Here is a 25,699-nt window from a genome sequence, read left to right as displayed (position 1 = left end):
TCTCCGGCTCGCCAACCGCGTGACCTGTCTTTGCGTGTAAGGCCCACTGAGTGAGAATAATAACGCCGTCAATCAGCACGATTTCTGCGTATTGACCCCGCCCAACCCACTAGCTCCAGTCCGAAATGAGACAACCGAGGCAGACTTTTCTTAGACGGAGACGGGAAGCGACCATGCGGATCCCATGCAGCGATGGCACCTCCGCTATAGGTCAGCAAGTACCACTCGTGCTTTTCCCAGCTGTAAAGGGGAATCATCCACTATGGCATAGTTGTTAGAGCGTGAGCCGCGACCAGTGATGATCCAGGTGACCCACCCGTTTGTACTTGCTGAACATATTCTCCTTAAATTGGTTGTTATCGGGGAATCCGCATTCCTTCATGATGTCGCTCCAAGAGATAATCTCTTCGCTAAAATCTGCGCTATACACACTGTGGGCTGCGGTCGTTCGGGCGACCCGCTTTTGGATGACTTTCTTTCGGGTGACCCGCTTTTCGGTGAACTGCTCAAGCTGCTCAATATCCCCGTAAGCGGCGAGTTGGTCCCAAAATCCGTCGCCAAACTTGGACGGCAGGCACAGAAAGGGAGCTTGCTCATCCAACAGCTCAGACGCTTCGATACGTTTCTGGAGGAGCCTAATGCAATCATTGAACACTAGCGGCTCCTGCAGCGTCTTTGCAGTCACGGGTTGCCGTTCTTCCCCGGGCGCCAGAATCTTTCTGTGAACCTTCCAGTAACCCGAGATCTGGAAAGGCTTGTGCATGGTCCTCGGCTGAAGGGGGACATCGTCTTCAGCTACGCAAATGATATCGAATGAATTGACGCTAAACTCACCTCGATTGAAGACCTCCTCGACGTGGAAGCAGGCTCGCTGCTCGGTGCGATCGGGACCGCCGCATCTACAGGCTCCGGTTTGATGATGGGTTGGATATGGGCCCGGCTTCCACTACCGGAAGCGATGGGAACCGATACAGCCACAGGCTTAGCCTTCCTAAGCAGATGAATCTGATGCCCCAAAATCGATAATCGCGTGATGCGGTCATCACTCAAGACCACGTTTCCTTCGCCTTCACGTTCCCAGTGATTCAATGATTGATCCCCTCGTAGAATCCCACTCGTCAGTCGGCTTTCCCAGAGGTACAGAGCTGGAACCGGTCCCGCCCAGACTTGAGGGGTCTCGCTACCGTCCGCGTAGATGGCGGCGTACTCCAGTTTCGTGAACTTGAACTCCTCCTCGCTCTCCAGCTCCTACGATATGCCCCAATCGATGTTAACAATTATAGGGCAAAGAACACATATGACTACGCTCTGTGCGAATCACTCACCTTCTGAGCCTTGGTGGCCTTTCTCGCCAAGTAACACACTACGCCGATCTCGGCCTTGATATCCCCATCGTTCGTGTCCGCCATCCTAGCGATGTGCGATCACTCGCAGTCGGTTCGTTGCCGGATGCGTCAGCTGACAGCGAAAGTGATTGTGTGAAGTTCGCCGGGGGGAGGTTGAGGGAATTTCGTCGAGCTATGGCAGTCGGTAACGATATGCGAGATGAGCTGGCAGCCGAAAATCAACGTCGACAATCCGTAACCCGAAAGGGTCCTTTGGACCTACGCACCTTTGGTATTCGAAACGAGCAATCCCGTCAAACGTTTGCCTGCCAGGCCGGAAGTCGGGACTTCCAGCGTTCCAGCGAAAATTACGTTGAATGCGATTCGAATTTGATGTCCGAGCAATCGGACTGATGGCAGAACAAGGTGATGGGTTTGGGTGATCAAGATTTGTAAGTCGACAGTGATGGGACAGGACGTTTCGCCAGCCGGAGATGTGATCGTGCCGAGCTATAGCAGTAAACCACGATATACAAGATGAGTTCCCGGCTGATATACAACTCCGGCAGGGACCTTTACGGTACTGACCGGTATTCAAGTGAGAGATTCGACCGTCCGTTCAACGACTAGGCCAGAGAATACGCCGCCATCAAGCAATATCTTAGTCCCTCGACTAAAGGAAGATCCGCCTATGCTGAGTGCTATTCCACTTTGAGTGCCGAGCAATTCAAGCAAACGAATTGATCGAAGCTGAAGAGCATATAGAGAATAGAGAAAATCTTGAGTTGATGGAAACTGTCAGCTATCAGAAATGTGTGTGACCCATGCCCATGATGGCCGTTGCTGCTCTTTCGGCGATGGCCGCGCTCAAAGTCAGGCGTCGTTCGTGGGGAGGTTGAATTTGGCTCAAGATATGCACAACATGACCATTATCTCAACAACGAGCATGGATACCCCCACTTTTCTTGTTTTAGGGTTGGTAAAGAAGATCAAATGAACATTTTGTTGCATTTCCGGTTTTCTGCAAATCTGTCTAGCTGTCTAGAAATAGATTCAAAGATTCTAAGTGGCTATAACTCACCAGTCACACATTTGCAGAAAACCGGAAATGCAACAAAATGTTCATTTTGACCACCTAACCACATTTTTGGAGTCTAAAATGGGGGTATCCGTGCTCGTTGTTGAGATAATGGGGTCATCTGGGTCCTCACCCTTTGCATAGGGATTGGGTCCTCTGCGCGAGCGCGCTCACTTACATCTATCACTTCACTCGCGCACTCGGGCTGGCCTGCTTTCGCATCGAATTGAGACATGATTTGCATCGTTGCGAACCTCATTCACATGGTTCTCAAGTCGGAGCCTGTAATATAGAACTCGCTCTAACGACGAACGCGAACAGGATACAGGGGAATCTGAATCGAATGCAAAGGCGCAGCAATCTGTTCTTGTCATTGCTGCAGTAAGATCCGAGACCGCAAGAGATCATGAAACGTCATCCACAGGCCACAGATCGTCTCCTGTCCATGCCCGCTAGACTCATTTTGAATAATTTCATCATCATCCACCGAGGCACTTTACAAGACACCCCGAGATCAGAGACACACATAAAAAGAAAGGTTTAAGAAACGAGGCACAACTGGTGAGGGTTTATATATATAAAAAGCCGAAGGAGAACAATCGTACGCAGAAAGAAGGAGACCCAAGAACGACACTTGATGATCATGTCGCCTAGAAACACTTCCTGTGAACGATGGTAGGACCGGCTTCGTCGTACTCGCTCTTGGCGATCCACATCTGCTGGAAGGTCGACAGCGAGGCCAAGATGGACTGTGGACACGCAACAAATAGGATGGGTTAGCATGTCGTTCCCGGGGATCCTACGACGCTCGATTCTAGCACTCACTCCTCCGATCCAGACCGAGTACTTTCGCTCGGGAGGAGCGACAATCTTGACCTTCATCGAAGAAGGAGCCAAGGTGGTGATCTCCTTTTGCATACGGTCGGCTGCAGGGTCACATATATCACATCACGTATCCATCGTCAGCCAAACCGTCCCCTTCGACAAACGTGATGCACTGCACTGCACTCACCGATACCGTTGTACATGGTGGTACCTCCGGACATGACGATGTTTCCGTACAAGTCCTTCCTGATGTCCAAGTCACACTTCATGATCGAGTTGTAGGTCGTCTCGTGGATTCCGCTAGCCTCGAGACCGAGGAAGCTGGGCTGGAACAAGGCCTCGGGAGCTCGGAACCTGCGCGCAAGGTCGGCAAAAAAAAACATATCACATTAGCACAGAGAGCTCACTTGACCCGACGTATACACGCAAAAGCTCACCTCTCGGATCCGATGGTGATGACCTGACCGTCGGGCAACTCGTACGACTTTTCGAGCTGACTGGACTGAGCGGCGGTCTGCATCTCCTGCTCAAAGTCGAGGGCGACGTAACAGAGCTTCTCCTTGATGTCCCTGACAATCTCCTTTTCGGCCGTGGTGGTAAAGGGGTATCCTCGCTCCATCAGACACTTGATGAGGTACTCGGTCAAGTCTCGTCCGGCGAGGTCCAATCGCAAGATGGCGTGGGGCAACGAGAAACCCTCGTAAATGGGGACGGTGTGGGTGACACCATCACCCGAGTCGAGGACGATACCGGTGGTCCTTCCGGAAGCGTACAACGACAAGACGGCCTGGATCGAGACGTAGAATGCGGGGGCGTTGAAGGTCTCGAACATGATCTGGGTCATCTTTTCACGGTTCTGCTTGGGGTTCAAGGGAGCCTCGGTCAAGAGGACGGGGTGCTCCTCGGGAGCGACACGGAGCTCGTTGTAGAAAGTGTGGTGCCAGATCTTCTCCATGTCGTCCCAGTTGGTGACGATACCGTGCTCGATCGGGTACTTCAAGGTCAAGATTCCTCGCTTCGACTGGGCCTCGTCACCGACGTAAGAGTCCTTTTGACCCATACCGACCATGACACCTTGGTGTCGGGGTCGTCCGACGATGGAACTGCGCGAGTTGCAACGAGCGCAGCGGAGAGCAGGGGCGAGCAAAGCGAGGTGAGCCATCCCATCACATTGACCCTCGCACACACCTACACGCCCCGTATAAACTCACGGGAAGACGGCTCGAGGAGCATCGTCACCGGCGAAACCGGCCTTGCACATACCAGAACCGTTGTCGATAACGAGGGCGGCGACTGCGGCATTACAACACAAAGAGGGGAAGGTGAGGTGAAGGTGAGCTGGACTGTGTCTTTTCGTATTTATTGAGGAAGGAGAATGGGGGGGGCTCACCTTCTTCATCCCTGTTTCATGGCCGGACGAGGTAGACGAAACATGACACGTGAGGCGAGCAGGACAGGATCAGCGGATGCCCTTCCAAAACCTCGATCGACAAGCACAGACTAAGTCCAGACGAAGAGGGTAAGACTCACATTTTGGCTGATTTCTACTCGAGTGTCGATATGATGTGATGTGATATTCGACGAAGACGACGACGAAGGAAGGATATCGACCCGATGATTAACAGGAGATTGAGGAAATTGACGATGAGGCACGATAGACGTGATTCAATTGGGATCGTATAATCAAGGGAAGAGAGGGAGAATGGTGCAAGGTATGCAAAGTGATGGTATGGGGGGTATTGGTCAGCTTATATCCCATCTCCAGCAACAAGCAAGCCGAAGGATAGAAGAAGAGGAAGAACAGCAGAAAGTAGGAAGTAGGAAGAGGAGATGGGAAACGAAGGATGGAGAATGGAGGACGGAGGATCGGCGTCCAGCAAAGGCGGTGCAGCATAGCCCTCTCCCTATTCATCTTCCTGTTTGATGCTGCGGCGAGACGAAGATCAAGTTGACTGTGATCTCCACCTGACCACGTTCGATCTATTCGATCATCCTATGGAACCGTGTGGTCGTCCTCGTCGTTGTCTAGCGTCCGATGTGCCCGCAGCCTACGCGTCCCCCATCCATCCTCCCTTGCTCGAGCCGCCTGCCTTTTGTCCCCATCCCTCGTCTCATACGACCGACGGCTAGGGGCAATGTACTCACGTTTATCTATAAGTTTGAGGGTCTGAAGGGGGTCTCTAAGAGATGAGATGAAGGATCTGTTGTGCGAGGACGAAGATGAGGACGAAGTATGATGCGTCAGCCTAGCTAGCTTCTTAGGGTCGGGACGTGCTAGTTCCGAACGCAGACGGTTCGAGCAGAGGCAAGGTGCAGGTACTCACGAGATACGAAGCTATGTCCTGGTTATCAGGAGTCAAGACGAGAGTCGTTGTAGGATATGAGGAGAATCGATGTTGCGATATGGATATGGTGGTCGAGGTCGAGGTTGGGGATCGATGGGCCCATCGACGTCGAGAGCGGTGACGACGACACCCATGGGCTGTCGCTGGGAGATGGCTCGCTGGCAGTGACAGCGCGTGGGCAAGAGCAGCAGGGGAACTAGTTGAGCTGAGACTCCAAGTCGACCGATGGACCTTTGGGCGATGACGAGGCGGTCGAGTGACGTTGTCCGGGCCAATGGAATGCCCCCCTCTCACCATCCCACGCGGTCCGGTTGCCCCGCAGGAACAGGAGCAACTTGTTTGATAAGCTTGATCGTTAGGGGGGGGCCCATGACGTGTCTTTGCAACTGGTACTCTGTGAATAAACATGACGTGTGGTCGGGGGATGATGATGAAGCGTTCGACCACAACTTGCAGCGATCCGATGTCGTGGTCAGCTCAGGATATCAGGATCGAGCATACTGTATCGAACATAGCGAGCATCGGTCGAAAGCCTTACGACCCGACCCGCCCTAAAGATTGTCAAACACCGGATAGACCACCAGCCCAGAAGACCTCCTAACGACCGAAGACGACCCGCCCATCATGCCTCTCGAAGCTACCATGATTGTGTAAGTTCGGAGCTCGATAATATCTCGCCTTGCTTTCTTCATATCGACGTCCGACGTCCGATCGCTGATTTGAACTTGTCGTCATGCTCTTGATCTCTTATACGTTGTAGCATCGACAACTCCGAGTACATGAGGTCAGTCCCCCCCCCCTACTACTACCACCAGCCTTGTCTCTCGCCCAATCGCTCGCCTTTCGCTAACTTTAAGACCTTCAATCCCTTCACTTTATACCTACATCAACATCGCTTTTCCCTTGCAGGAACGGAGACTACGCACCGAACCGTTTTCAAGCGCAGAACGATGCCGTCTCCATGGTATTCAACTCCAAGACGGGGAGTAACCCCGAGAACACGTGTGGGGTGATGAGTATGGCCGGACAGAGGTGAGTTTGGCGTTCATTTTCGTGAGATGTCGATCTCTTTTGATCGTTTGTGGTTGTGGTTATGGAAATGGATGTGCTGGTGAAAGGGGCTGGTGGCTGATCTGTGGCTTGAACTATCTTTCATATGTGACATTCAATCTCGTTCCTCGAATCAACAAAATCATCAAATCTACAAATCCCCTAATCCCCCATCCTCCGCTTCCGTGCAATCACCCAGCCCGCAAGTCCTAGCGACCCTAACTCAAGACCTAGGCAAAGTCCTCTCCGCCCTCCAGACCAACCACATCGGAGGATCCATCGACCTCCCGACCGCCCTGAACGTGGCCCAGTTGGCTCTGAAACATCGGGAGAACAAGAATCAACGTCAGAGGATCGTCGTCTTCCTGGGGTCTCCGCTTGTCGATCCCTTCGGCACTGGGATCGGTTCGAGCAGTGACGCAGCGGGGAAGGGATCAAGTGAAGAGGCTTTGGTCAAGTTGGGGAAGAAGTTGAAGAAGAACAATGTGGCTGTGGATCTGGTGCTTTTTGGGGACGAAGGGATGGAGAACGAGGCGGTGTTGTCCAAGTTTATCGAGGCCACGCAGAACAGCGAGAATTGGTGAGTCTATCCTCTGCGTCCCATGCTCTGACAAGCGAGCTTGTCTTCGTCATCTTCGTCGTCGTCGAGGGGTGGAATCGTATACTGATATCCGACTCGTATTCGGTATCATCCTCGTCGTTCAGCAACCTGGTGACGATCCCACCCGGTCCTCACCTCCTTTCCGACCTGCTCGCTACCTCTCCTATCCTCGCTGGTGAAGGTGGAGCTGGGATGGCCCAGGGGATGGACCAAGATGGTGATTTCGGAGCGGCCGCAGGGGGTGCAGGTGGTGCGGGGGGTGATTTTGGGATCGACCCGAATATGGACCCGGAGTTGGCCATGGTGAGTGTCGGCGCGCGCATCACCGTCGTTCCTTACACTCGATTGACCGGTTGACCGTCTTTGTTATATAGGCCATTCGGATGTCTCTGCAAGAGGAAGAAGAACGTCAACGAAGAGAAGCCGGAGCCTCCGCACCTGCCGCATCAACCGAGACCGCATCTTCTTCCACTTCGACTTCCGCCCCGGCTCCTATCCCTACCGAGACCCCGACGGACCCACTCGCCGCTCCCGAACCCGCCATGCCGACCTCGTCCGAACCTACCCAAGCTCCACCTCATCCCGCTACGGGAATGCCATCCGACACTTCGGGGCCGATCTCGGTGCCAGGTCAGTTGTCGGATGATGATGTCGATATGGACCAAGCTGCGGCTCCGACAGGTGCGGGTGGTGATGGTGCAGGGGAAGAGGATGAGGATGAGGACGAGGCGATGTTGAGGGCGATCGCTATGAGTATGGAAGGACAGGAAGGAGGGGCGAAGGAGGAGGAGAAAAAGTAGGCCGGTCTAGGCTCCGTCTGGACTCTCAGGCATACTCGGACCGATGTTGCATGTGATGTGGGCATATATATATCTTTTGTGGTTAATGACATGTATTGCGTTTTATGCGGATGATATCTTACGACGACGAACAACCCGATCGACTGCAAGATCGATTGATGCGGAAAGAGGAAGACGAGACGCAGGATGAGCCATGGGCACCAAACGCTCCTCATACAGTAGGAGCTATGCCGCTAAGCACGCGTAGCATATCGTCATCGACAAGAAGCGTAATAACCTGGTTTGACCGTCATTTCTCAACTTGGCCCCTGTCGTACCGTCGCACTGTTGAATTGTCAGACAGCTTCATCGCGTTGGCCCAAGTGAAGTAGACTCGACCTGTCGATTGGGAAAGGCAACAAGGACAGCATCTCGTCGATGCCTTCAGGTTGATAGATCCATGTCCAACACATAGCAGAAAATCGCTTCTGGCAAGGAACTTGCCATTACTCGCCCTTTTGTCCTCAATTGCTCAATAGCCGAATGCAGCTACACTTGGGTTAACGTCACATCATCTGTCCCACATATAGGTTAGAAGCAAAATCTAGGATCCCCACCAGGTCAAGGCTCACCTGTTCAGATGCAGCTTGAAATCGCCAGGGACAAGCACCAACGGATCAAGATGATCGCGTCGGAATGGATCTCTTCTTCAACCATGAGCTGTAGAAAGCAATTGACCGCGCCCCGCTACCTGAAGCCATCGCTGTACTCCAAATTTTATCGTTCGACTTCCTGCTTCCACCGAAACCGAAATCAACCTGCGTAATGGGCTCAGCGAGCCTAGCAAGTCTCAGCCGAGCCTCTCCCCGTAGCCAGTCCCTGAATCCCTGGATTCCTCCCGTGCGTTATGAAAGAGGTCCTGACAATAAACCTTCATGCGTTGATCCTCCGTGTCACCACTAGGAGACGGCCAGTGTGTTTCATTCCTCAAATGGCCTTCATCTTACTTCGTATCAGCCGTGAGCGCTACGTTTTGGCGTCGAAGATGGTGAGGTTTTGAGGACGGTTTTACTTGAGAACATTCGAATGTCCTGCGCTGGGTAAATTATCAACAAATCATCATGGTGCGGAATCATCCTCCATGCGATATACACCTGCTCGGCTGCCTATAAGTGCCGTTGGATCTTGGGGCGTTGTATGTTGACCAGATTGACTAGACCATCGTAATGTCCACGAGGAGGAGCTATGATATGACGAGGTTCAATTGGCGTGATCCTTCATGAGGAGTAACTGGCGTATAACAGCGCACCTTGTTTGACGTAGGGTTTCCATGGGGAGGTATTTGTCGCTGTGAACCCTCTCGTTGAGGCCAAGGTCTTTGCCAAATCGGTGGTTGACACAGCATACACCCATCTCCTTGCGGAGCAGAGGCGATGATATGGGGTTCCTGGTTCAGACGACAGACCGAAACTGGAGTCTGATCCCTTGTACCAACAGATGAGCTCCCGTACTCAGGGCTCGAACCTGCGACCCTTTAGATGTTTGCCTATGCAGCGATGTCTCCTGGTCAGGGCTTGAACATACGGACCGATCGAACGAGTCGGCCTGCCTCCCACCAAGTCATTCTAAAAGCCAAATGTGCCCAGGGTGGTACCCTTACATACAGAACACAAATTAGTGCATGGAGAACGGTTGAACGGAAACGAGATGTGTGGTCGAAAACAACTATGCTTATAATTGTCACATCGCGCGAAACAGGTAAACTGTGAAGAGCGGTTTCAGGCGACGCAGAAAGTAGCTGGCCTTTGCGATTGGCGAGGAACATTGGGTAACAAGCTCAACCCTTTGTTGTCAAGTGGTATGAACGATTGACTACTGGCAACTCTTGAACCGCCTCGATCTGAATCTACTATATCGTTTTGGGTCGATTCGTTCATATGCGGCACCGGAAGCCACAAGCCGCGAGCCACAAGCGCGAAGAGTTGTACCCTGATGACGTGGCACCCGAACGCGCGCGCGAAAAAGTTGTTTACTTTGTGACACGCCTGCTTTCGTTTTTTCTGTATGGTTGTAAAAACACAAAACAGCAAACATCTGATTCTTCGTAGCACAGTGGTAGTTGCACCGAGCTGTTAAACAATTTAGATGTTGCGCGGTACTCGGGGGTCGCAGGTTCGAGCCCTGCCGAGGAAGAAAACTTTTTGCCCGTTCTGTGCTGTTTAATCGATGTATATTTCCGCTCATATCAGTTCTTTTCCCTCGAAGCGCGTCACTTGCCCGTAATAAGGGAACGTTCCTGGCACCGAGTAATCAGCCTTTACATGTCGATATCAGGCAACATGGTCCTTCAGCTTTCGAACCGTCACGCTTGGGCGAAAAAAATATGTCAACTCGAGCCCTTGACGGGCGAGCCCAGTAGAATCAATCTTTCATGGCGAAACAGAGCGTCAGCTTGCTTCCGAGTCTGCCGGCGGTCACAACAAAGCATCGACCTTATTCGGTGCCTCCAAGGTTGCTCAGACCGACTGTTAAGCTACGCTCCAAAGCGAGACCGTAAGCCTACAACGAGAAAGGCGATCGGCCCTTGCTTCGATATCATCGCGTTTCAGATCAGACGCGAGACACCGCGAGAATGATCTATCGTGTTCAGTACCCCCTTATCGCATGAAAGGATTCACCGGAACCTTTCTGTTTAGTACAACGATAATTGACAACAGGATCTCGTCGCGCGAATCCTGCATCGCGAGCAACCAAGCGCTATCGGCAACGGACCCACTACAGTACACAGCGTCAAAGTGATCTAACGTTATGGCCGTCTCGAGTCCATGTGTGCGTTAAGAGCCGCAACTGCGCATGTCAGACTTCATCTGGTCATAAACACACCTCGATTCGTCGTTTCACAGCTTTCTGTATCTTAACCGCCGCAAATCGATATGGATTACTATTCCCGACGCAGTTTTGGTCAAGTACGCCGCTTTCACAAGGCACGAACCTCGGGCCATCAACCAGAACACGCGCGATCTCCATGGAAATTTCTTTATTTGTGTTCGAGCCCATCCGCTCCTCGCAGGTCAGTCGTAGAGCTTAGCATGTCGTTATAGTAACCTGCGCTAGAAAATGTATGAATTCGTAGCGATAGCATGATCGCTATGCAGCTTGCTCGAAGCGACCAAGTCATGTCTTCTCGATATGATGGATGAACGAGAATGGGAGTCTACGTAAAGACGGACTTCAGAAGCGGGCAGCCGCTACACCATCCGCGTGGAATCCTGAGACAGGCGACTCAATTGCATGAGATGCAATGTCAAGATCGAGCCAACAATGTCATTTCCGTCCCTCACTCGTCACCATACAATTTGCCTTGGCAAGAGCGCCCATACCTACACGCGAGGATTTAGCATAGAGCAAGCTGATAGCAAACAACCCTGCGTTGCCACTGGTCGATGAGATATTGATTCGGGGATCTTCCATTTCATCGGACAGAGAGCACCTAAGCAGACCTCTCGACGATCGGAAACGCCGACGCTATTCTCTCTAGAACGATCACAAGATGTCGTTTGTTTCCCGGTCGAGTCGCTTGCCGTATCCTATCTCTTTCGACCGTTCAAACGGTCCGAGTCGTACGCTAGAATCTCATATTCATGGGGCATGCGACCGTGACCTCTAGCTTTGAGTGTGAGTGATGTCCCCACCTAGTCGTAGCGTTCGTATCTGTACGCTTCCTTAGCCACGTTTGCCGTGGTTCAGATGGCTTTCACATTAATGGGCCTCGACAAGGCACAGTGTAAAAGTTAAATGAGCCATCATCGAGTAATCGAGGTATCTGCGCCGAACCGCCTCCCACGTTTCGAGTCAAGCGGGAACCAGCTCCTTCAGAACCGTCCAACTTAGAGACCTATGAACGAGAGGAATGCGTGCGGTACTGATTCAACCGCTGCGAATCACGAAACGTAGCTGGAATCCGACCGTCCAGTCGACTTTCTGATGATTTCCTGTAAAATGGTTTCTTAATGGGGACTGTGCCGCATTGCGTCGACTTCGAGATGATCGACTTTGGAGATGTCCTCCGCTCCTCCATCACAGGACCCGCCCGCGTTGCAGTATCAACCCCCCGAACACGCGAATCGCCGTGAATTCTTGCCTCCGCGTATTGATAGTTCCTGCTTCGAGATGACATAGCACCGCCCATGAACCGTAGATACACCGTTTTCGCTAGAAAATCATTGACAAAATCTCCCAATCAGATCGTACAGTTCGTCAAGGTTGCCTGCTCCCTCTCGACTAGATACTCGGTTTCTTTCGTTGCCTTGATCGACGCGAAACCACAGTTCAGAAGACGAAGGCTCTAAGCAGTACCATCCAGCACGAAGACCAGCCAGACCCGCGCTCGTGTGTCTGCCTTTCGCCCCATATACCAAAACGATCGACCGAAGCCCTACCCAAATCAGGCCTGAAATACGCTCCTGCGGCGCCCAGGCTTTTGATCCTGAGCTTCGACGGACCCTCAATCTCGACGATCCTGAAACAGTCGCTATTCTCGTCATCGTGTGCCGGGACTGCCCCATGACCTGCATGCCATCGCACAAAGATTGTCTCGCGGACGTCAGCCTCTGTAACATATGTACAGTATATGTTTTGGACGAGCCAGACGCGTATCGTCGCCACGATCACAACTCTAAGGGTTCCCATCGCTCGACGTGCAGATGCAGATGTGAAACGCGGAAAACGCGTGCCATTTCACGCCTTTCTGACCCTTTACGACTAAGAGCTCGGATATACGACGATAAGATCACGCCAAAGAGATACGCTTCGCAGCACGTCAACCGCCGTCCGTACGGACGGCTTTGCGTGTAGTAGTGCTATGCCGAGCTTTTATCTGAATGAGCGGGGAGCGGACTAGGTTGTTCAAAGTTGTCGAGAAGCTTTAATGTTGCGATGATGTGAAACATCGGTAATTCGAACCTAGATTTGGACGAAACGTCTATTGCTATGATTCGTGTCATGAAGCTTTCATATCGAGGCAGATCGAGTAAACGTTGATACGAGCCATACAAATAGTATTTTCGTGCTTCGGCGGTTAGATGGTCGTCGGGAAAAGGAACGCTCGAACGGGATAGCTCGTTAACCTGAACGCTCGAAGCTTAGCAGGCCCTCTTTGATGCAGTGTGTTCGAATCGATGCATGCCGATTCGTGACGACGCCTTCGATCGGGTCGAGTTACAATCGATGGGTCTGTTGCGATCGGAGTTAACCCGTGGGAAACCGGAAGAGGAGGGATGACGCGTCGCGCTTGTTGAGCTTGCGCTTCTCTTTGGCGAGGAAGCAGGAGATACTGGAGAGACGAGGACCAACCGGTTTGCGCGTCGGAAGCAAAGTTCGACTTGGTGTGTGTGCGAGAGGCGGGGGGGCAGTTTGGCTGAGCGCGAGGTTTGGCTGCTGCTGGATGGTGCTGGGTGGGCGAGAGAGTCTGGCTGGGAGTCCCTGCTGCTGCTCCCACGCCTCGCAACGGTCCAGATCGATCTCGACCAAGGTCAATCGATATCCTCAAGGCTGACAACCACGACCTCCTGCTCTTCTTCCCTCCGTGTTCACCGTCGACCAACGCCAAACCAACCACAAAAGAAGTCAGAATGGGTGTCAGTACAACGCTTGTGATAGGAAACGGATCGAACGAAAGGGACGTAGGCTGACGTCGAGACTGCGTCGTGAAAATCTCTTTCTTTTCTGCTATGCGTATCTTTCCTTTTCCCCGTCGACATATTCTCATCTCGAAACGTCACCTCTGAATGCTTGCCATGGAACCACATACCGCAACACATATTCTACGTACATAGCGAGTTATCAGGAACCAACGTAAATCCGGCGGGATCTTCAAGGCCCACACCCACAACAGGAAGAACCCTGCCAAGCTCAGGCCCTTGGACTTTGCCGAGAAGAACGGATACATCAGGGGAATTGTCAAGGACATCATCCACGACACTGGTCGGTGAGTCTGCTGGATCGGGGTCGAGGCGACGAAGGAGAGCGGGCAAGGAGGAGCCGGAGTCGTGTGTGCGGGACGTGCATGGAATGGGTGTTGGAAAAGAGGACGAGACGGACATACGAGAAGAGCAGAAATCAATTGGGGACGAGAAGAACGAATGGAGCAGCAAAGATCACGCACACACGACCAAGCTCGCTTTGCCTTGCACCTCTTCGTCTTGCTTTGCAAAACGACGTATTTCTAACGTTCCTGTTCCTTCCCCGCCCACAGAGGTGCCCCCTTGGCCACCGTTGTCTTCCGAGACCCTTACCGATACAAGATCCGACAGGAGACTTTCATCGCCACCGAGGGTCTCTCGACCGGTTCGTTCGTCTACTGCGGAAAGAAGGCCACCTTGAACATCGGCAACGTCCTCCCCATCGGACAATGCCCCGAGGGTACCATCGTCTGCAACATCGAGGAGAAGACCGGGGACCGAGGTTCGCTCGCTCGAACTTCGGGTAACTACGCTACCGTCATCGGACACTCGGTCGAGGACAAGAAGACCCGAATCAGGTTGCCTTCCGGTTCCAAAAAGACCATCTCGTCGTTGGCCCGTGCTACCGTCGGAATCGTCGCTGGAGGTGGACGAGTTGACAAGCCCTTGTTGAAGGCCGGACGAGCGTTCTTCAGGGCCAAGGGCAAGAGGAACAACTGGCCCAAGACTCGAGGTGTTGCCATGGTGAGCGATTGCGTCCCGTGTTTGCAGGATTCGAGTCTCGTGTGCTGATCTGGACGTATCGATTTTCTGCTACTTAGAACCCCGTTGACCACCCTCACGGAGGTGGTAACCACCAGCATATCGGAAAGGCCTCGGTAAGCAGGCGAACATCGATATCATGCACTCTATGCATGGGAGCTGACTCTCTTACGATTCTATGCAGACCATCTCCCGTTACGCCAGCGCTGGTCAGAAGGCCGGTCTCATCGCCGCCAGGAGGACTGGTTTGCTCAGGGGTACCGACCGTACCGAGATCTAAGGTGTCGAGTCTTGATCGGATCGTGCCATGGCGGCCGGACGGACGAGGCGTCGGAGATCGGGGCGATCACGTCGTGCTGGAGAGAGGGGATCATTGTATACTTTTTCCGCGGGGAGTGGTCGTCGGGATGGAGTCGATTGATGAGCGTGTCGAAATTTTATACATCATTCGTCTCAAATCATATGCCGCTGGTGACACCTTCTTTCATGATCGATGCTCCAGAATTGTGGAAACGAGGGCGTCCACGACGGAGTGTAAAAGTCGACGGTATAGTTTTATGCGGTCTCGAGAGATTATATACACATCCCAGTCTCGAAAGATCGTTCCCCGACTTATTCTCCCTCTTCTTCACCTTGAAACCTCTGTTCCCCTTCGCTCAAAACCATCCCTCACCACTTCTCGTCGCCTTACTCCCTCTTCGAACGGGCAACAGCGCGCTCGTGCAAGTCGAGTCCGACCAGCTGCGATGACGAACAACAGGAATACCGAGCATATTATCAGCGTCGAACTCGATCACCAAACGAGTCATCTCGAATCCTAGACTGACAATCTTGCTAGCCTTCCAGAATTGGACGACGTTGATGACGTTCTTCAAGAAACAGATCGGGCCTGTGACGGCCGCCAAGATCTGGGGCCAAGTCAACTGCCTCAAGAACCAGACGATCAAGTTGGTCCATCCGGGGAACGCGTGGATCAGCCGCCAAGCCTTTTCAGGGTGAGCTGCCGTGGTCCCCAAGAAGGTGTGGATGAGCCAGTCGATCCACGAGGTAGGGAGCAAGGGGGTGGTGTAGAATTTGTTTAGGTAGAGGCAGACGTAGAAGAGTTCGTTGGCAAAGCAGACGAAGAAGAGCGTGCGCTGTGGGATTCGTTCGAGGGGCGGTCGTGTGAAGTCAGCCAAGGTAAGAAGGCGTAGAACGGCGCAGAGTGTAGAACGAGGGATGGACTTACGTTGTCGTTGTAGTAGTACCACAAGATTCGGCTGACATCGCTCTTGACCGTCTTATGACTAGTCGAGCCGGTAGCCAAGGACCTAAAAAAGTACCATAAAACGAAGACCATCTTTCACATCAGCTCACCCTTCTATAATGACCCTGGCTCTCTTGAACTTGTCAAGGCGTAGACTTGGGACTTACGAATACATGTGAATGTAATGACTGGCAAAGTCGAGCGAGATGAGACCTTGGAAGAGCAAGGCGTATCGCGGGTACCCAGCAGCCAAGAAACAGAGCAGACACGATGTCGTGCACCTAAAGAAGCCGACATTCGAACCCCAACTCGGTCAGCCAAGATTCCCTCTCTTCTTCTCTTTTATTTCATATCAAGCAGAGAAGAGCGCAGGAAAGTCGGACTCACCTATCGGTGACCATATCAAGGACGGCCCCAAACTTGCTCGTCTGGTTCAACGCCCTCGCCGCCATCCCGTCCACGGCGTCCAACAAGCAGGACACTCCGTACAATAGCGTACAGGCCTTGGGGTGGTAAGGCATGTAGTAGAGCGCAAAGGCGGCGAATACGACACGGGAATAGCCGATCAGGTTGGGAACCTGTTAGAAATGGGCATAACGATAAGGAAGAAGGTGGATGAGTGTTTAATCATGACATGACGAGGTTGCGAAAACGGGTTGGGGGGTTACTTACGAACAGAAAGACGTTCTCATCCGTGGTAAGTGTGCTACGAATGGATAACGTCTGTCAGGTCAGATATCCGGATACTAGGTATACGCACCGAACTCACGCAAGATCCACCGCACTGTATCGCAGGAAAAAGCAAACGAGTTCCCCAAGAATCAGCCCTCCCCCGATCTCCTTCAAATTGTTGACTTCAACATTCGAGCTTCGACCGACTATTTAGCATCCACATCCACGCTCTCCTTCGACTTGTTCGTCTTGCTGCTCATGACCTGCTGTCCCTGCTGTTGGTTCATTTTCGCGAGGCTGGACTTCTTGACGAGGCTCTGCTTGGTTGGGGTCGAAGGTGCGGATTCGGTAGGCGGTGTGGCTTCGGTGCCGGATCGTGTAGTGACCATGAGGGCGGGCCAAACTTTAGATTTCGAAGAGAGGTATATCTTTGATAGCTTGCGACACGATGTGATCGTATGCCGAGGTAAGGTGACGATGAGAAAAGTACTATCGCAGCTTGGTCACGCTCGCTCGAAGAGGTCGGTCGCGTCGCGCCGAAACTGACGTAGTCCCCCTTCCTTCCCCTCCGTCGCCGACGGCCACAAACGATGCTGACTCAGGAGCCCGACCAAACAACCAGATAACAACAGACGACAGTTTCATTCATTCATTTCGATAAGAACAATGCTTTCTAGACTAGACGTGCTACATCCACATCACACCACTGCGTAGGGCACGATCATCGCAAGGTGACGAGCTCTTCGGCAGAGGTGGGATCTAGCGGATAGGAAGGTCAAGAGGTCGGGGCGGCCGGACGGGAACAAAATCATCAGCCATCCCCGATCGACTAGACGATATCTCCCCCCCCCACAGAAACACTCACGGATGGCGACACACGAGTCAAAGTCGTCCTTGGTGGCGCCCATCTTGATGGCCACTCCGACTATTGAGAGGCGCAACGACACAACAGCCAAACTTGTCAGCAACCTCTTGCTCGCGAGACCATCATCGCTCGAGCTCGAATCGACTCGACTCACATCCTTGCAACATTTCGTCACTTCCCTCTCCGATAATGTGCAACCCGACGACCTTTTGGTTCTCGCCCTGGCAGATCAACTTGTACGAGGTCGGCTGCTTGTCCTTTTCCTCGAGCATGGCGAACGACATGGCCTTGAACTGCGGTCGCGCCAAACAGATGAAACGATACATCATCAGCTTTTCCTGACCCCTTGAAAGATACGCCTCGGTCAGAGGATCGAAGCTAAACTAACGCTCGTGTTGTAAATCTTCAAATCGTCCTTTCCAAACTTCTCCTCGGCCTCGGGCTGGGTCATCCCGATCGACCCGATGGTCGGGTGACTGAAGACGACGCTAGGAACGTTCTCATAGCTCAACTTGTCGTCCTTGAATTTCTCCGGTCCGAACAACCTGTTGCTCAACCTCCTCCCTGCGGCGATGGCCACGGGGGTGAGGAGTACCTTCCCAGCGACGTCCCCGATGACGTAGACGCCTTCGACGTTGCTGTTCTGGTACTCGTCAGCGACGATATCGCCCTGCTTGTCGAGCTCGATGTTGGGGAGGTTCTCCAATCCGAGCTTCTCGGTATTGGCGTGCCTTCCGATGGCCCAGAGGAGGACGTCGACCTCGACGGGTTCGTCCGAAGAGTCCGTGTAGACCTTCAACCCGGTCTCGGTCTTTTCCACCTTTTTCACGTTGGTGTTCTTGTGAATGTTAACCCCGGTCTTTTCCATGTAGTCGCCCAAGACGTCCTGGAGCATAGGGTCGAAAGTCCTCAAGACCTTGTCGTGCCTGATCATCAGGTGAGTCTCCGTACCGAGGGTATGGAAAACCCCAGCGAGCTCGACGGCGATATACCCAGCTCCGACGACGGCGACCCTCTTGGGCTGTTCTTCAATCTCAAAGAACCCGTCCGAGTTGATCCCGTAAGAGGCTCCGGGGATGTCATCGTCCGAAGGGATCGTCGGCCTTCCACCGACGGCGACGACGATCTTTTTGGCCTTGACGTTGTAAGACGTCCCGTCATCCTTGGTGATCTTGACCTCGTTCTTGCTGACGAACGAAGCCCAACCTTGGTGATAGGCGACCTTGTCGTTGACCAAGTTCTTTTCGCTACAACCGAAATCACTCTGGTCAGCCATGTCCCGAAACAATCGGCCCCGGTCTTAACGTACTAGATCCCGTTCAACCTCTTGATATAAGCGTCCCTCTTCTTCTTCAAATAGTTCCACTTGAACTTCGGGATGGCCACTTCAGCAGCCTCGTCCCCGAACCCATAATAAGGGGCTTTACGAAGGTTATCGGCCACGTCGGCCGTGTACCACATGACCTTTTTGGGGACGCATCCTGGATTGTCACAATCACGTGGACGTTGTTTTTGAGTTGAGATTTGGGAGCGGAGAGCGATCAGAAGGCAAGGCAAGTTGGTGTGATGTGATGCGATTTTGTGGTCAGGTTTGGTCATTCCGGGATGAAGAGATGAAGAGAAAGATGGGAGCGGGATTGTTCGAGACTTACCGACGTTGACACAGGTTCCACCGAGTTGAGGCGAACCTTCAGCGAGCCCGACCTTGGCTCCGTAAGAACCGGAAGCTCGTCTCTACAGAACACCGAAGGGCAAGCAATCAACACATTTCACCATCGAAATCGAGGCGATAGGTCGAGTCAGCCCTGAACAACGATCTCTAATCCTTCTCCAAAGCACAGAGGCTGTTCTGCTGTACTCACAGCACAAGCGAGTCCTCCCGATCCTCCTCCGATGACGAACAAGTCGTATTCGGTACCTTCAGCTTCGTCCTTGGTGATAGGGGGCATAGTAGCGAGTGTCCTACGGGTCTGCAACCACGCCTAAGTTAATCGGACGCCAAGGTCAGGTCAGCCTCTCCGGATCGAATCGAGCTGAAGTAGATTGCAAGGCAGAAGAAAAGTAGCCGAGCGTACTTGATCTAATCTACGACTGGGAGTTATGGTGTTCAAAGCGTTCTGCCTTGATCCGATGGTAACAAGAGTTCGTTGAGCTTGAGGTCGAACGGAAACGACGGTGGTGGTGGTGGTGGTATGGATCGAACGTGCAGAGTTGATCGCGCGGACGCTGCTGCGTGAGAGCGAGAGTGAACGCGGGGCGAGTGATGCCAGGTTGAATAGGTCGCTTGGCGAGAAGCGTAGATGATATGGGAGAGAGTAGGCAAGATAGAGGCGATGTGACAAGGGTGGGTGGCGATGATCGGTAGTCGCTGTTGGTTATAGAAGAGAGTTAAGAGACTTGAAGCGAGGTCGACGTTGACCAACTTCAGTCGCCGCTCTCGCCGTTTCTGCTTAGAAATCACCGGATCCGAGTTCTAATTGGCTCCGAAAGCAGAAATACCTCCGAGATATGTCGTAATCAGCTTCCGATCAATTGATGATCAAGAAGAAGGATCTGAGTTGCGAGTGTTCGACTTGCAAACCAGCAACCAGCCTAGACCGATAATTCGTCGCACTACCACCATGTTCATCGCTTCAGAACACACCCGCCCGGGCAAGGTCAACGTTCTTCTGATCAGTAGCGGCAGCGTGGCCAGCATCAAGATCCCGCTCATCGTCGAGGCGTCGCTCGAGGTGCGCTCCTTCCGTACAACAAGAGACAGATGATTAGCAGTCGCTAACGGGCTGACGTTCGAATTCGCTATGTGCTCATAGGACTCTCGAATCGACGTCCAAGTGGTGGCTACCAAGACTTCGCTGACCTTTTATACCCCGGAGGAAGTCCTCAAAGCCAGCCAAGGTCGGGTCAGGGTATGGACGGATGACGACGAGTGGGGTGTAAGTTAATGCATTTCTCGCTCTCACAATTGATCTCGGGGATATTGAAGATTATCTCTGGAATGTAGACTTGGAACAAGATCGGCGACCCGATCCTACATATCGAGGCGAGTTCCTGCCTCATTCCTTTCAGACTTCACTCAAGTTTGACTCTTGGCCTGAACATGATCATGATCCTGTTTATCTTTCCCGCAATAGCTCCGAAGATGGGCCCACCTCGTCCTCGTCTGTCCTTGTTCGGCCAACATGCTCGCCAAGATCTCCAACGGGATCTGCGACAACCTCTCCGTCAGTCCACCTCTTCCCACCTCTCCTACTAATCCTCCTAAATACACCTCGCTCTCACCTCTACAACCTACTTACCCGATCTCCCTGCTCTCCCTGCTCTCCCTGCTCTCCCTGCTCTCCCTGCTCTCCCTGCTCTCCCTGCTCGTCCTCTCACAGACCTCCCTCCTCCGCGCCCTCGACCCCTCGACGACCAAGACTTACCTCTTCCCTGCTATGAACACCCTCATGTACACCCATCCGCTCACCGCTAAACAACTCCGGATAGTCAAGGATGAGATCGGGTACGAGGTACACGGGCCTCAGGCGGGCAAGGCTTTGGCTTGTGGGGATATCGGTTAGTTGCGCTACCACTTTGAATTCTGATCAGAGTGCGATTGTCTGTGAGATTACCAAGAGCTGATCCTGGGTTCTGATGCGGATTTGTGGTTTTTTGTCTGCTTTTGCAGGACCGGGAGCGATGACGGATTGGAGAGAGATCGTGGATATCGCCATCAACTTCGTCGACACCAAAATCCCTCGACAAGGTTGAGCTGGCCTGTCATCTTCAGCATCAGCGATGAAATTGCAAGATTGGCCGACGCAGACCAGAGGGAGGCTGCCAGCCATCAAGTCTATAATCAATCGGTTGCCGACGCCACATGCTTCACTCTTGAAGTCCCCGTCGTCAGCTACGACGGAATACCCCGCCGACCATCAACGGCTCCTCCGTGGGTAGTTCGCTTCGCGGTACAGAGGATTATGCGGAGACAATCTCATCGGGGCAGTCATTGCTGTTGACGAAGGATTTAGGCAATACCGACCGACTCAGGAGCGGCGCCTGGACGACGATCTTCGGACTGTATTGCTAAAAAGCATCGTTGAACCGAGCGACTGTCGCGCACTGCTGCGCCTGATGCGAAGGAGCTCAATCCAGGTTCTCTCGTTCGTAGATCGCGCTGGCCTGTACCTGTACCTACTACCATGAATTCTCCCGGTCTTTGGATTGCGAAGATGACCCGCAGAGGCCGCACGAAATGTCACTTGATCTCGGGAGCGTTTTTAAACCTTAAACACCGCAGGGCCATCTTTACTGCGGATCCCTGTTTCCCCCTCCAAAAACGTTCATGGCCTTTGCAACCTGATTGTCTCTTTCATGTCAGACAAGGCCTCTTCGAGGTGTCGGACATCATGGAGAGGGAGCACGACGCTCTCCTGCGCCAACACGGAGAGTGGATTACGACCTGGGAGCTTTCCAAAGATACCGGTGCAATCCTTGCAACAACCGAGTCAAGAGCTGGACAGTTTCAAGAGTAAGCCAATCCCGACCATGTACGAGTACTATCAAAGTACGTAAACCGCAGTTGAGCTTGTTTCATGGTTGGAGCGAAAGCTTGCATTACTAAAGATACAACTTCGATTGCGAAAAGATAGACGCATGCTTGTCCGGAAAAGGAAAAGGAACAGGAAAAGTTCTATTCGAGAGTTCGTAAACATGATCAGGAACGATGTGACGGGTTCGTATGTCGTGAATAAGGGTCGTGTGCAGTCAATTCGTCTGTCGGGTCGTCGTAAGCGAGTCCGCTGTGCCGTTTCGAAGGCGGTGGCGGTGGATAAGGGTGTTGTATCGGAGCATAGTCGGCGATCTGGGGCGAAGGATATTGCTCCCACGAATCGCTCGGCCGTAGGTGGTGCTGATATTCGTAAGATTGTTGAGGTTCAAGCGTAGGCATCGTTTGAGACATGCCTGGTGGAGCAGCGCCGGCCATCAGATTGGTCGAGCTATGAACGCAGAGTGAGATTAGTGTGGGTTCGCTAAAGCTGGGCTGACCAAGACACTTGCCTTTCATGCTGATAATTTCCGCCATATAGCGGAGCAGGCTCCTGATAGCCGTATTCCAGCGTGGGCGGATAGCTCCCATCAAACAGGTCGTTGCCGCTGTGAGTAGAGAATTGGCCTGCAATGCGATCACACAAGACGGATTGATCAGTGACCGTCAGGACGAGGATGTCTCGAAAGCCACTTGCACACTCACGTCTCGGCTGAGGATGGTACTTTTGATCTGGTGGATAGTCGGTACCGGCCAGATTGCTGTCGCTAGGACTCTGCTTGTACCTCGGTCTCGCCCGAGCTCCACCTTTGTCCATCCTCATCCGCATGTCCTCGTCCGACTCGTCAAATGCTACGACGGGGATCGTAGGCTGTTGCACGCCCCGAAGCACTTGGCCCTTCTTGTCCTTGATGGGAGCGCCTTCGGCCAGTTGCTTTTCGAGTAGCATGTTGCGTTTCAGCCTTTGGCGCTGTTTGCGGCGGATCAATTCGGCGATTCGCTGAGAGGAAAATCGGGATCGTTAGAATGAGTTTGAGAGCGGTAAAAAGAAATCTTCTCACCTTGTCGACCTTGTGGCAAACATACTCCTGTTTGACGCGCACTTCCACGCATGTCAGCCTCGTACTCGACAGACTCCGTACCGCCACCGTGACCCACCTTGAGATTGCCCTGGATGTAGCACAACAGCGGAATATAACAGACAGCCGCAATAACCAGCAAGAACATGCTGATCAGCCAGATCAGCACGGTGGCGATCATGGACAACAGTAAGAGTAGGGTTATGATCGAATTGTCCCAATAGGCCGGGAGGTCGTGCGTCTGGAAATCGTTGGCGTAGGCAAACGAGTAGAGGGTGAGAGCGTTGATGCTCTGACGAGGTCCGTCGGCAGCGATGAGACGTTTCCAGTCTATCGCAGAGAGCAGCGATACTTAGTAACGATACCGCAGCACATGAGCGGGATCTTTTTAAAGCGAACCTTTGAATGTGAAAAACACGAATCCGGTGATGATGTCTTTCTTCTTTTCGGATTCCGAGACGTGGCACCAAAAGCAGAAATAGTCGTAATCCCGAACCGAGTAGTAATCGTTGGCCATGACGTTGGTATAGGCAAAGGCGATATCCCGACTACGGATGATCAGCCTGGCTTTGCAACTTTCGTAAGCGAGCTGCAAGCGCAAGAGCAAGTGCGAAGGGTTAGATCCAGGTGACAGGTAAGAGGGTTTGTCGATACTCACGAGCACAAACGAAGCGATGATGCATCCGACAAAGATCCACTTGGCCACTTCGAACTTGATCGTAACAACACAATCGTCCCCACATTTTCGGTAGATCGCGTTGGTCCAGTTGTCCGTCGACAACATTGTGATGGCGGTGAAGATGTCAAGGCAGTAGACGGCGAACGATTTGGCCAGCAAGAGGTAGACGAAGAGGTATCTGATCAATATAAATATGGCATGAGATCAGCTGTGAGTTCATCGGGTTAGGCCTGGTCCGTAATTGTGGACTCACCGTAGTCGTGTGAACCAGTCGTTCAGGTGATACTCGTGAATGTTGATAAAGTCGAACTATCCGTACACACAATTCAATCAGATTTCAGGTGTATACGGTTCACAAGCCTGGTAGACGACTCACCTTGTGACCCTGAACGACCTCTCGTTTCCATCTCGCCTGACAGCACATCCTGACAATGCGCTCTCGTCCGTGATAGCTACCAGCTATCTTTTGATGGAGAGATGAACTCCGTTATAATGTTCTGCCGTTGCTCTGAAGTACTGCTCCAAGTCTCTCAAGTTTCGACTTGCTCCTCTCAACTTCAGCCGAATGGTATTGTCGTCCCCTTTTGCTCTGCTGTCCGGTAGGCTTTCGCAAGATCGCTTCCTTTGACCCAAAGCCCGTCCTGCGAGATCTTCTCCTCGAGTTTCAGATCAAGGGTCGGCTTTCTAACTTTTACTCGTCAAACTCTGCCGAGTCCCAGCTTCGAACGGATCAGGAGCAGAATGTGGTCCTATAAGGATTGCTGATGCGGGATTCCCAATGTCGTGAATAGTAGTGATGGTAGAAGCTTGCTGTCTGTTCCAGACCGGCGTTCTTCTTTTGGGTTTGGGTTCCACACGAACGGGTGACTCTACCAGCGAGTTCACGGTCGTCCTTCTGATCACCACCTGTTGTCGTGACACGATCTAAGGGAGATCGATATATGCTATGACCTGCAGGGCTCCTGAGCCTGAAACGAACAGTCGGGGTTGTGATATCACCATGACACTGTCTTTGTCTCGAGCTCATCAACCCTTTCACAAAATGTCACACAATCAACAACAATAGACGGTGATCGACCGTATTCTGCTTCCGTCGACAAAAGGAGTGACGGACCCAACAACGGTCCTCGAGACCACAATAACATTCGATATATCCCACAACATATCGTATATGTACAGGCCCGATACAAACTCGGGCGGGTATGACAAGGATCGCTACGGGAAGAGAAGTCGAAACGAGATCGAAGTGAGAAACAGATGCGTAAAGTAAATGGTTGACGCGCACAGATCTTGCCGTCGAAAAGAAGAGGTAGATCGAAAAGTCGAAAGAAGTGGGTCCGAGTGGAAGACGGTCGAAGAAGTCTCGAGGACTGAAGACTGCAAGACTAGGCGTCATCGGAATCGCCGGCGGGAGTCTCTTCCTGCTCGCTCCCATGTCCCGCGTGATTGTCGTCATCGTCGTCCTCGTCATCATCATCGTCATCGTCGTCGTCATCCTGCTGCTGCTGCTGCGGCTCGTCGGGCAACTCTTCGATCCTAGCTTCGGTTGGCTGCTCGATCTGCTGCGGATGCTGCTGTTGGTGAAGTCCATCGTAGACCATCGTAGTAGACGAATAGCTGTACGCCATGTTCCCATCCGCCGAGATGCCTTCGGCCGAAACAGTCTCCACATGAGGCAGCACGACGTTTTCAGGCTTGACGACGGTATCGTCTCCCGGCGTCGTGCTCGTCTCAAAGACGGCGTGAAAATCCAGACTGTGAGGTTCCTGACCCGTGGAGATGACCGCCTGGTGTTGATCGACCGCGGCAACGTCTTCTGATGCCAAATGATGATGATGGCTGTAGTCGTCTCCGTCCTGTCCAGCGTATTCACCGGGGACGAAAGCGGAAATGTCCATGAAC

At 52.6% G+C, this 25,699-nt stretch overlaps 8 protein-coding genes and 1 non-coding gene across 9 annotated transcripts; 4 read left to right on the top strand and 5 right to left on the bottom strand.

The window, feature by feature from the left end:
• Nucleotides 1–145: 145 nt before the first annotated feature.
• Nucleotides 146–1,709, bottom strand: HD553DRAFT_221014 (uncharacterized protein). Its single transcript, XM_046177242.1, has 5 exons — nt 1,613–1,709; nt 1,326–1,550; nt 835–1,248; nt 331–772; nt 146–260 (listed from the first exon to the last, which is right to left on the bottom strand). Exons 2-5 carry the CDS (start codon nt 1,407–1,409, stop codon nt 205–207), a joined length of 996 nt encoding a protein of 331 aa, XP_046037591.1. The 5' UTR covers nt 1,410–1,550; nt 1,613–1,709; the 3' UTR covers nt 146–204.
• Nucleotides 1,710–2,782: 1,073 nt separating this feature from the next.
• Nucleotides 2,783–4,960, bottom strand: HD553DRAFT_295199 (actin family). Its single transcript, XM_046178486.1, has 7 exons — nt 4,759–4,960; nt 4,619–4,629; nt 4,440–4,521; nt 3,666–4,331; nt 3,416–3,582; nt 3,229–3,329; nt 2,783–3,152 (listed from the first exon to the last, which is right to left on the bottom strand). Coding segments are annotated over exons 1-7 (1,128 nt in total). The 5' UTR covers nt 4,761–4,960; the 3' UTR covers nt 2,783–3,053.
• Nucleotides 4,961–6,017: 1,057 nt separating this feature from the next.
• HD553DRAFT_295196 (uncharacterized protein) lies at nt 6,018–8,155 on the top strand. Its single transcript, XM_046178485.1, has 6 exons — nt 6,018–6,223; nt 6,334–6,357; nt 6,483–6,605; nt 6,823–7,203; nt 7,329–7,527; nt 7,599–8,155. Exons 1-6 carry the CDS (start codon nt 6,198–6,200, stop codon nt 8,022–8,024), a joined length of 1,179 nt encoding a protein of 392 aa, XP_046037589.1. The 5' UTR covers nt 6,018–6,197; the 3' UTR covers nt 8,025–8,155.
• A 1,946-nt stretch (nt 8,156–10,101) lies between these two features.
• HD553DRAFT_t40 lies at nt 10,102–10,196 on the top strand. The gene has a single exon. It is a non-coding gene; the product is annotated as a tRNA-Asn (tRNA).
• Nucleotides 10,197–13,633: 3,437 nt separating this feature from the next.
• Nucleotides 13,634–15,005, top strand: HD553DRAFT_328577 (translation protein SH3-like domain-containing protein; the record flags this gene model as incomplete). Its single annotated transcript, XM_046181882.1, has 5 exons — nt 13,634–13,684; nt 13,838–13,989; nt 14,257–14,707; nt 14,785–14,841; nt 14,910–15,005. 5 exons carry the CDS (start codon nt 13,634–13,636, stop codon nt 15,003–15,005), a joined length of 807 nt encoding a protein of 268 aa, XP_046037588.1.
• Nucleotides 15,006–15,128: 123 nt separating this feature from the next.
• HD553DRAFT_220786 (CDP-alcohol phosphatidyltransferase-domain-containing protein) lies at nt 15,129–17,120 on the bottom strand. The gene is made up of 8 exons (XM_046177241.1): nt 16,851–17,120; nt 16,741–16,755; nt 16,644–16,677; nt 16,359–16,549; nt 16,139–16,252; nt 15,954–16,035; nt 15,553–15,861; nt 15,129–15,466 (listed from the first exon to the last, which is right to left on the bottom strand). Exons 1-8 carry the CDS (start codon nt 17,030–17,032, stop codon nt 15,413–15,415), a joined length of 981 nt encoding a protein of 326 aa, XP_046037587.1. The 5' UTR covers nt 17,033–17,120; the 3' UTR covers nt 15,129–15,412.
• Nucleotides 17,121–17,266: 146 nt separating this feature from the next.
• HD553DRAFT_309894 (putative glutathione-disulfide reductase) lies at nt 17,267–19,892 on the bottom strand. Its single transcript, XM_046179763.1, has 8 exons — nt 19,584–19,892; nt 19,371–19,490; nt 19,161–19,242; nt 18,818–18,989; nt 17,897–18,755; nt 17,663–17,801; nt 17,509–17,568; nt 17,267–17,402 (listed from the first exon to the last, which is right to left on the bottom strand). The coding sequence occupies exons 2-8, from the start codon at nt 19,455–19,457 to the stop codon at nt 17,365–17,367; spliced, it is 1,437 nt and encodes a 478-aa protein (XP_046037586.1). The 5' UTR covers nt 19,458–19,490; nt 19,584–19,892; the 3' UTR covers nt 17,267–17,364.
• Nucleotides 19,893–20,129: 237 nt separating this feature from the next.
• On the top strand, nt 20,130–21,261 carry HD553DRAFT_328575 (flavoprotein; the record flags this gene model as incomplete). Its single annotated transcript, XM_046181881.1, has 6 exons — nt 20,130–20,240; nt 20,322–20,444; nt 20,513–20,551; nt 20,643–20,732; nt 20,889–21,066; nt 21,179–21,261. 6 exons carry the CDS (start codon nt 20,130–20,132, stop codon nt 21,259–21,261), a joined length of 624 nt encoding a protein of 207 aa, XP_046037585.1.
• Nucleotides 21,262–22,058: 797 nt separating this feature from the next.
• Nucleotides 22,059–24,374, bottom strand: HD553DRAFT_220707 (uncharacterized protein). Its single transcript, XM_046177240.1, has 9 exons — nt 24,174–24,374; nt 24,051–24,106; nt 23,777–23,975; nt 23,518–23,707; nt 23,198–23,448; nt 23,101–23,127; nt 22,745–23,039; nt 22,552–22,666; nt 22,059–22,490 (listed from the first exon to the last, which is right to left on the bottom strand). Exons 1-9 carry the CDS (start codon nt 24,219–24,221, stop codon nt 22,208–22,210), a joined length of 1,464 nt encoding a protein of 487 aa, XP_046037584.1. The 5' UTR covers nt 24,222–24,374; the 3' UTR covers nt 22,059–22,207.
• Nucleotides 24,375–25,699: the final 1,325 nt, after the last annotated feature.

The sequence above is a fragment of the Filobasidium floriforme genome (genome assembly GCF_021052385.1).
Source record: "Filobasidium floriforme strain CBS 6241 chromosome Unknown HD553scaffold_8, whole genome shotgun sequence".
In the NCBI taxonomy this organism is placed as follows: Eukaryota; Fungi; Basidiomycota; class Tremellomycetes; order Filobasidiales; family Filobasidiaceae; genus Filobasidium; species Filobasidium floriforme.
The sequence above is the reverse complement of the archived record's forward strand: the minus strand, read 5'-3'. Positions and strand labels throughout refer to the sequence as shown.

Excerpts from the sequence above, each read along its gene's own strand:
- HD553DRAFT_221014 (XM_046177242.1), bottom strand. The coding sequence starts at position 1,409 with ATGGCGGACACGAACGATGGGGATATCAAGGCCGAGATCGGCGTAGTG. Across the intron at positions 1,249-1,325 it reads AGGCCACCAAGGCTCAGAAG|GAGCTGGAGAGCGAGGAGGA; the intron begins GTGAGTGATTCG and ends GGCATATCGTAG. Across the intron at positions 773-834 it reads CGAGGAGGTCTTCAATCGAG|CCGAGGACCATGCACAAGCC; the intron begins GTGAGTTTAGCG and ends GTCCCCCTTCAG.
- HD553DRAFT_295199 (XM_046178486.1), bottom strand. Across the intron at positions 4,332-4,439 it reads GCTCCTCGAGCCGTCTTCCC|TTCCATCGTCGGACGACCCC; the intron begins GTGAGTTTATAC and ends CAACTCGCGCAG. Across the intron at positions 3,583-3,665 it reads ATCACCATCGGATCCGAGAG|GTTCCGAGCTCCCGAGGCCT; the intron begins GTGAGCTTTTGC and ends CCTTGCGCGCAG.
- HD553DRAFT_295196 (XM_046178485.1), top strand. The coding sequence starts at position 6,198 with ATGCCTCTCGAAGCTACCATGATTGT. Across the intron at positions 7,204-7,328 it reads ACGCAGAACAGCGAGAATTG|CAACCTGGTGACGATCCCAC; the intron begins GTGAGTCTATCC and ends CTCGTCGTTCAG. Across the intron at positions 7,528-7,598 it reads TGGACCCGGAGTTGGCCATG|GCCATTCGGATGTCTCTGCA; the intron begins GTGAGTGTCGGC and ends TTTGTTATATAG.
- HD553DRAFT_220786 (XM_046177241.1), bottom strand. The coding sequence starts at position 17,032 with ATGGTCACTACACGATCCGGCACCGAAGCCACACCGCCTACCGAATCC. Across the intron at positions 16,550-16,643 it reads ATGAGAACGTCTTTCTGTTC|GTTCCCAACCTGATCGGCTA; the intron begins GTAAGTAACCCC and ends CATTTCTAACAG. Across the intron at positions 15,467-15,552 it reads TCTGGAAGGCTAGCAAGATT|CTGGTCGGACTCGACTTGCA; the intron begins GTCAGTCTAGGA and ends TCGTCATCGCAG.
- HD553DRAFT_309894 (XM_046179763.1), bottom strand. The coding sequence starts at position 19,457 with ATGCCCCCTATCACCAAGGACGAAGCTGAAGGTACCGAATACGACTTG. Across the intron at positions 18,756-18,817 it reads AAGAGGTTGAACGGGATCTA|CGAAAAGAACTTGGTCAACG; the intron begins GTACGTTAAGAC and ends TTTCGGTTGTAG. Across the intron at positions 17,569-17,662 it reads TGACGAAATGTTGCAAGGAT|TCGGAGTGGCCATCAAGATG; the intron begins GTGAGTCGAGTC and ends GCCTCTCAATAG.
- HD553DRAFT_220707 (XM_046177240.1), bottom strand. The coding sequence starts at position 24,221 with ATGTGCTGTCAGGCGAGATGGAAACGAGAGGTCGTTCAGGGTCACAAG. Across the intron at positions 22,667-22,744 it reads GTACCATCCTCAGCCGAGAC|GCCAATTCTCTACTCACAGC; the intron begins GTGAGTGTGCAA and ends ATCGCATTGCAG. Across the intron at positions 22,491-22,551 it reads GGAAATTATCAGCATGAAAG|CTCGACCAATCTGATGGCCG; the intron begins GCAAGTGTCTTG and ends CTGCGTTCATAG.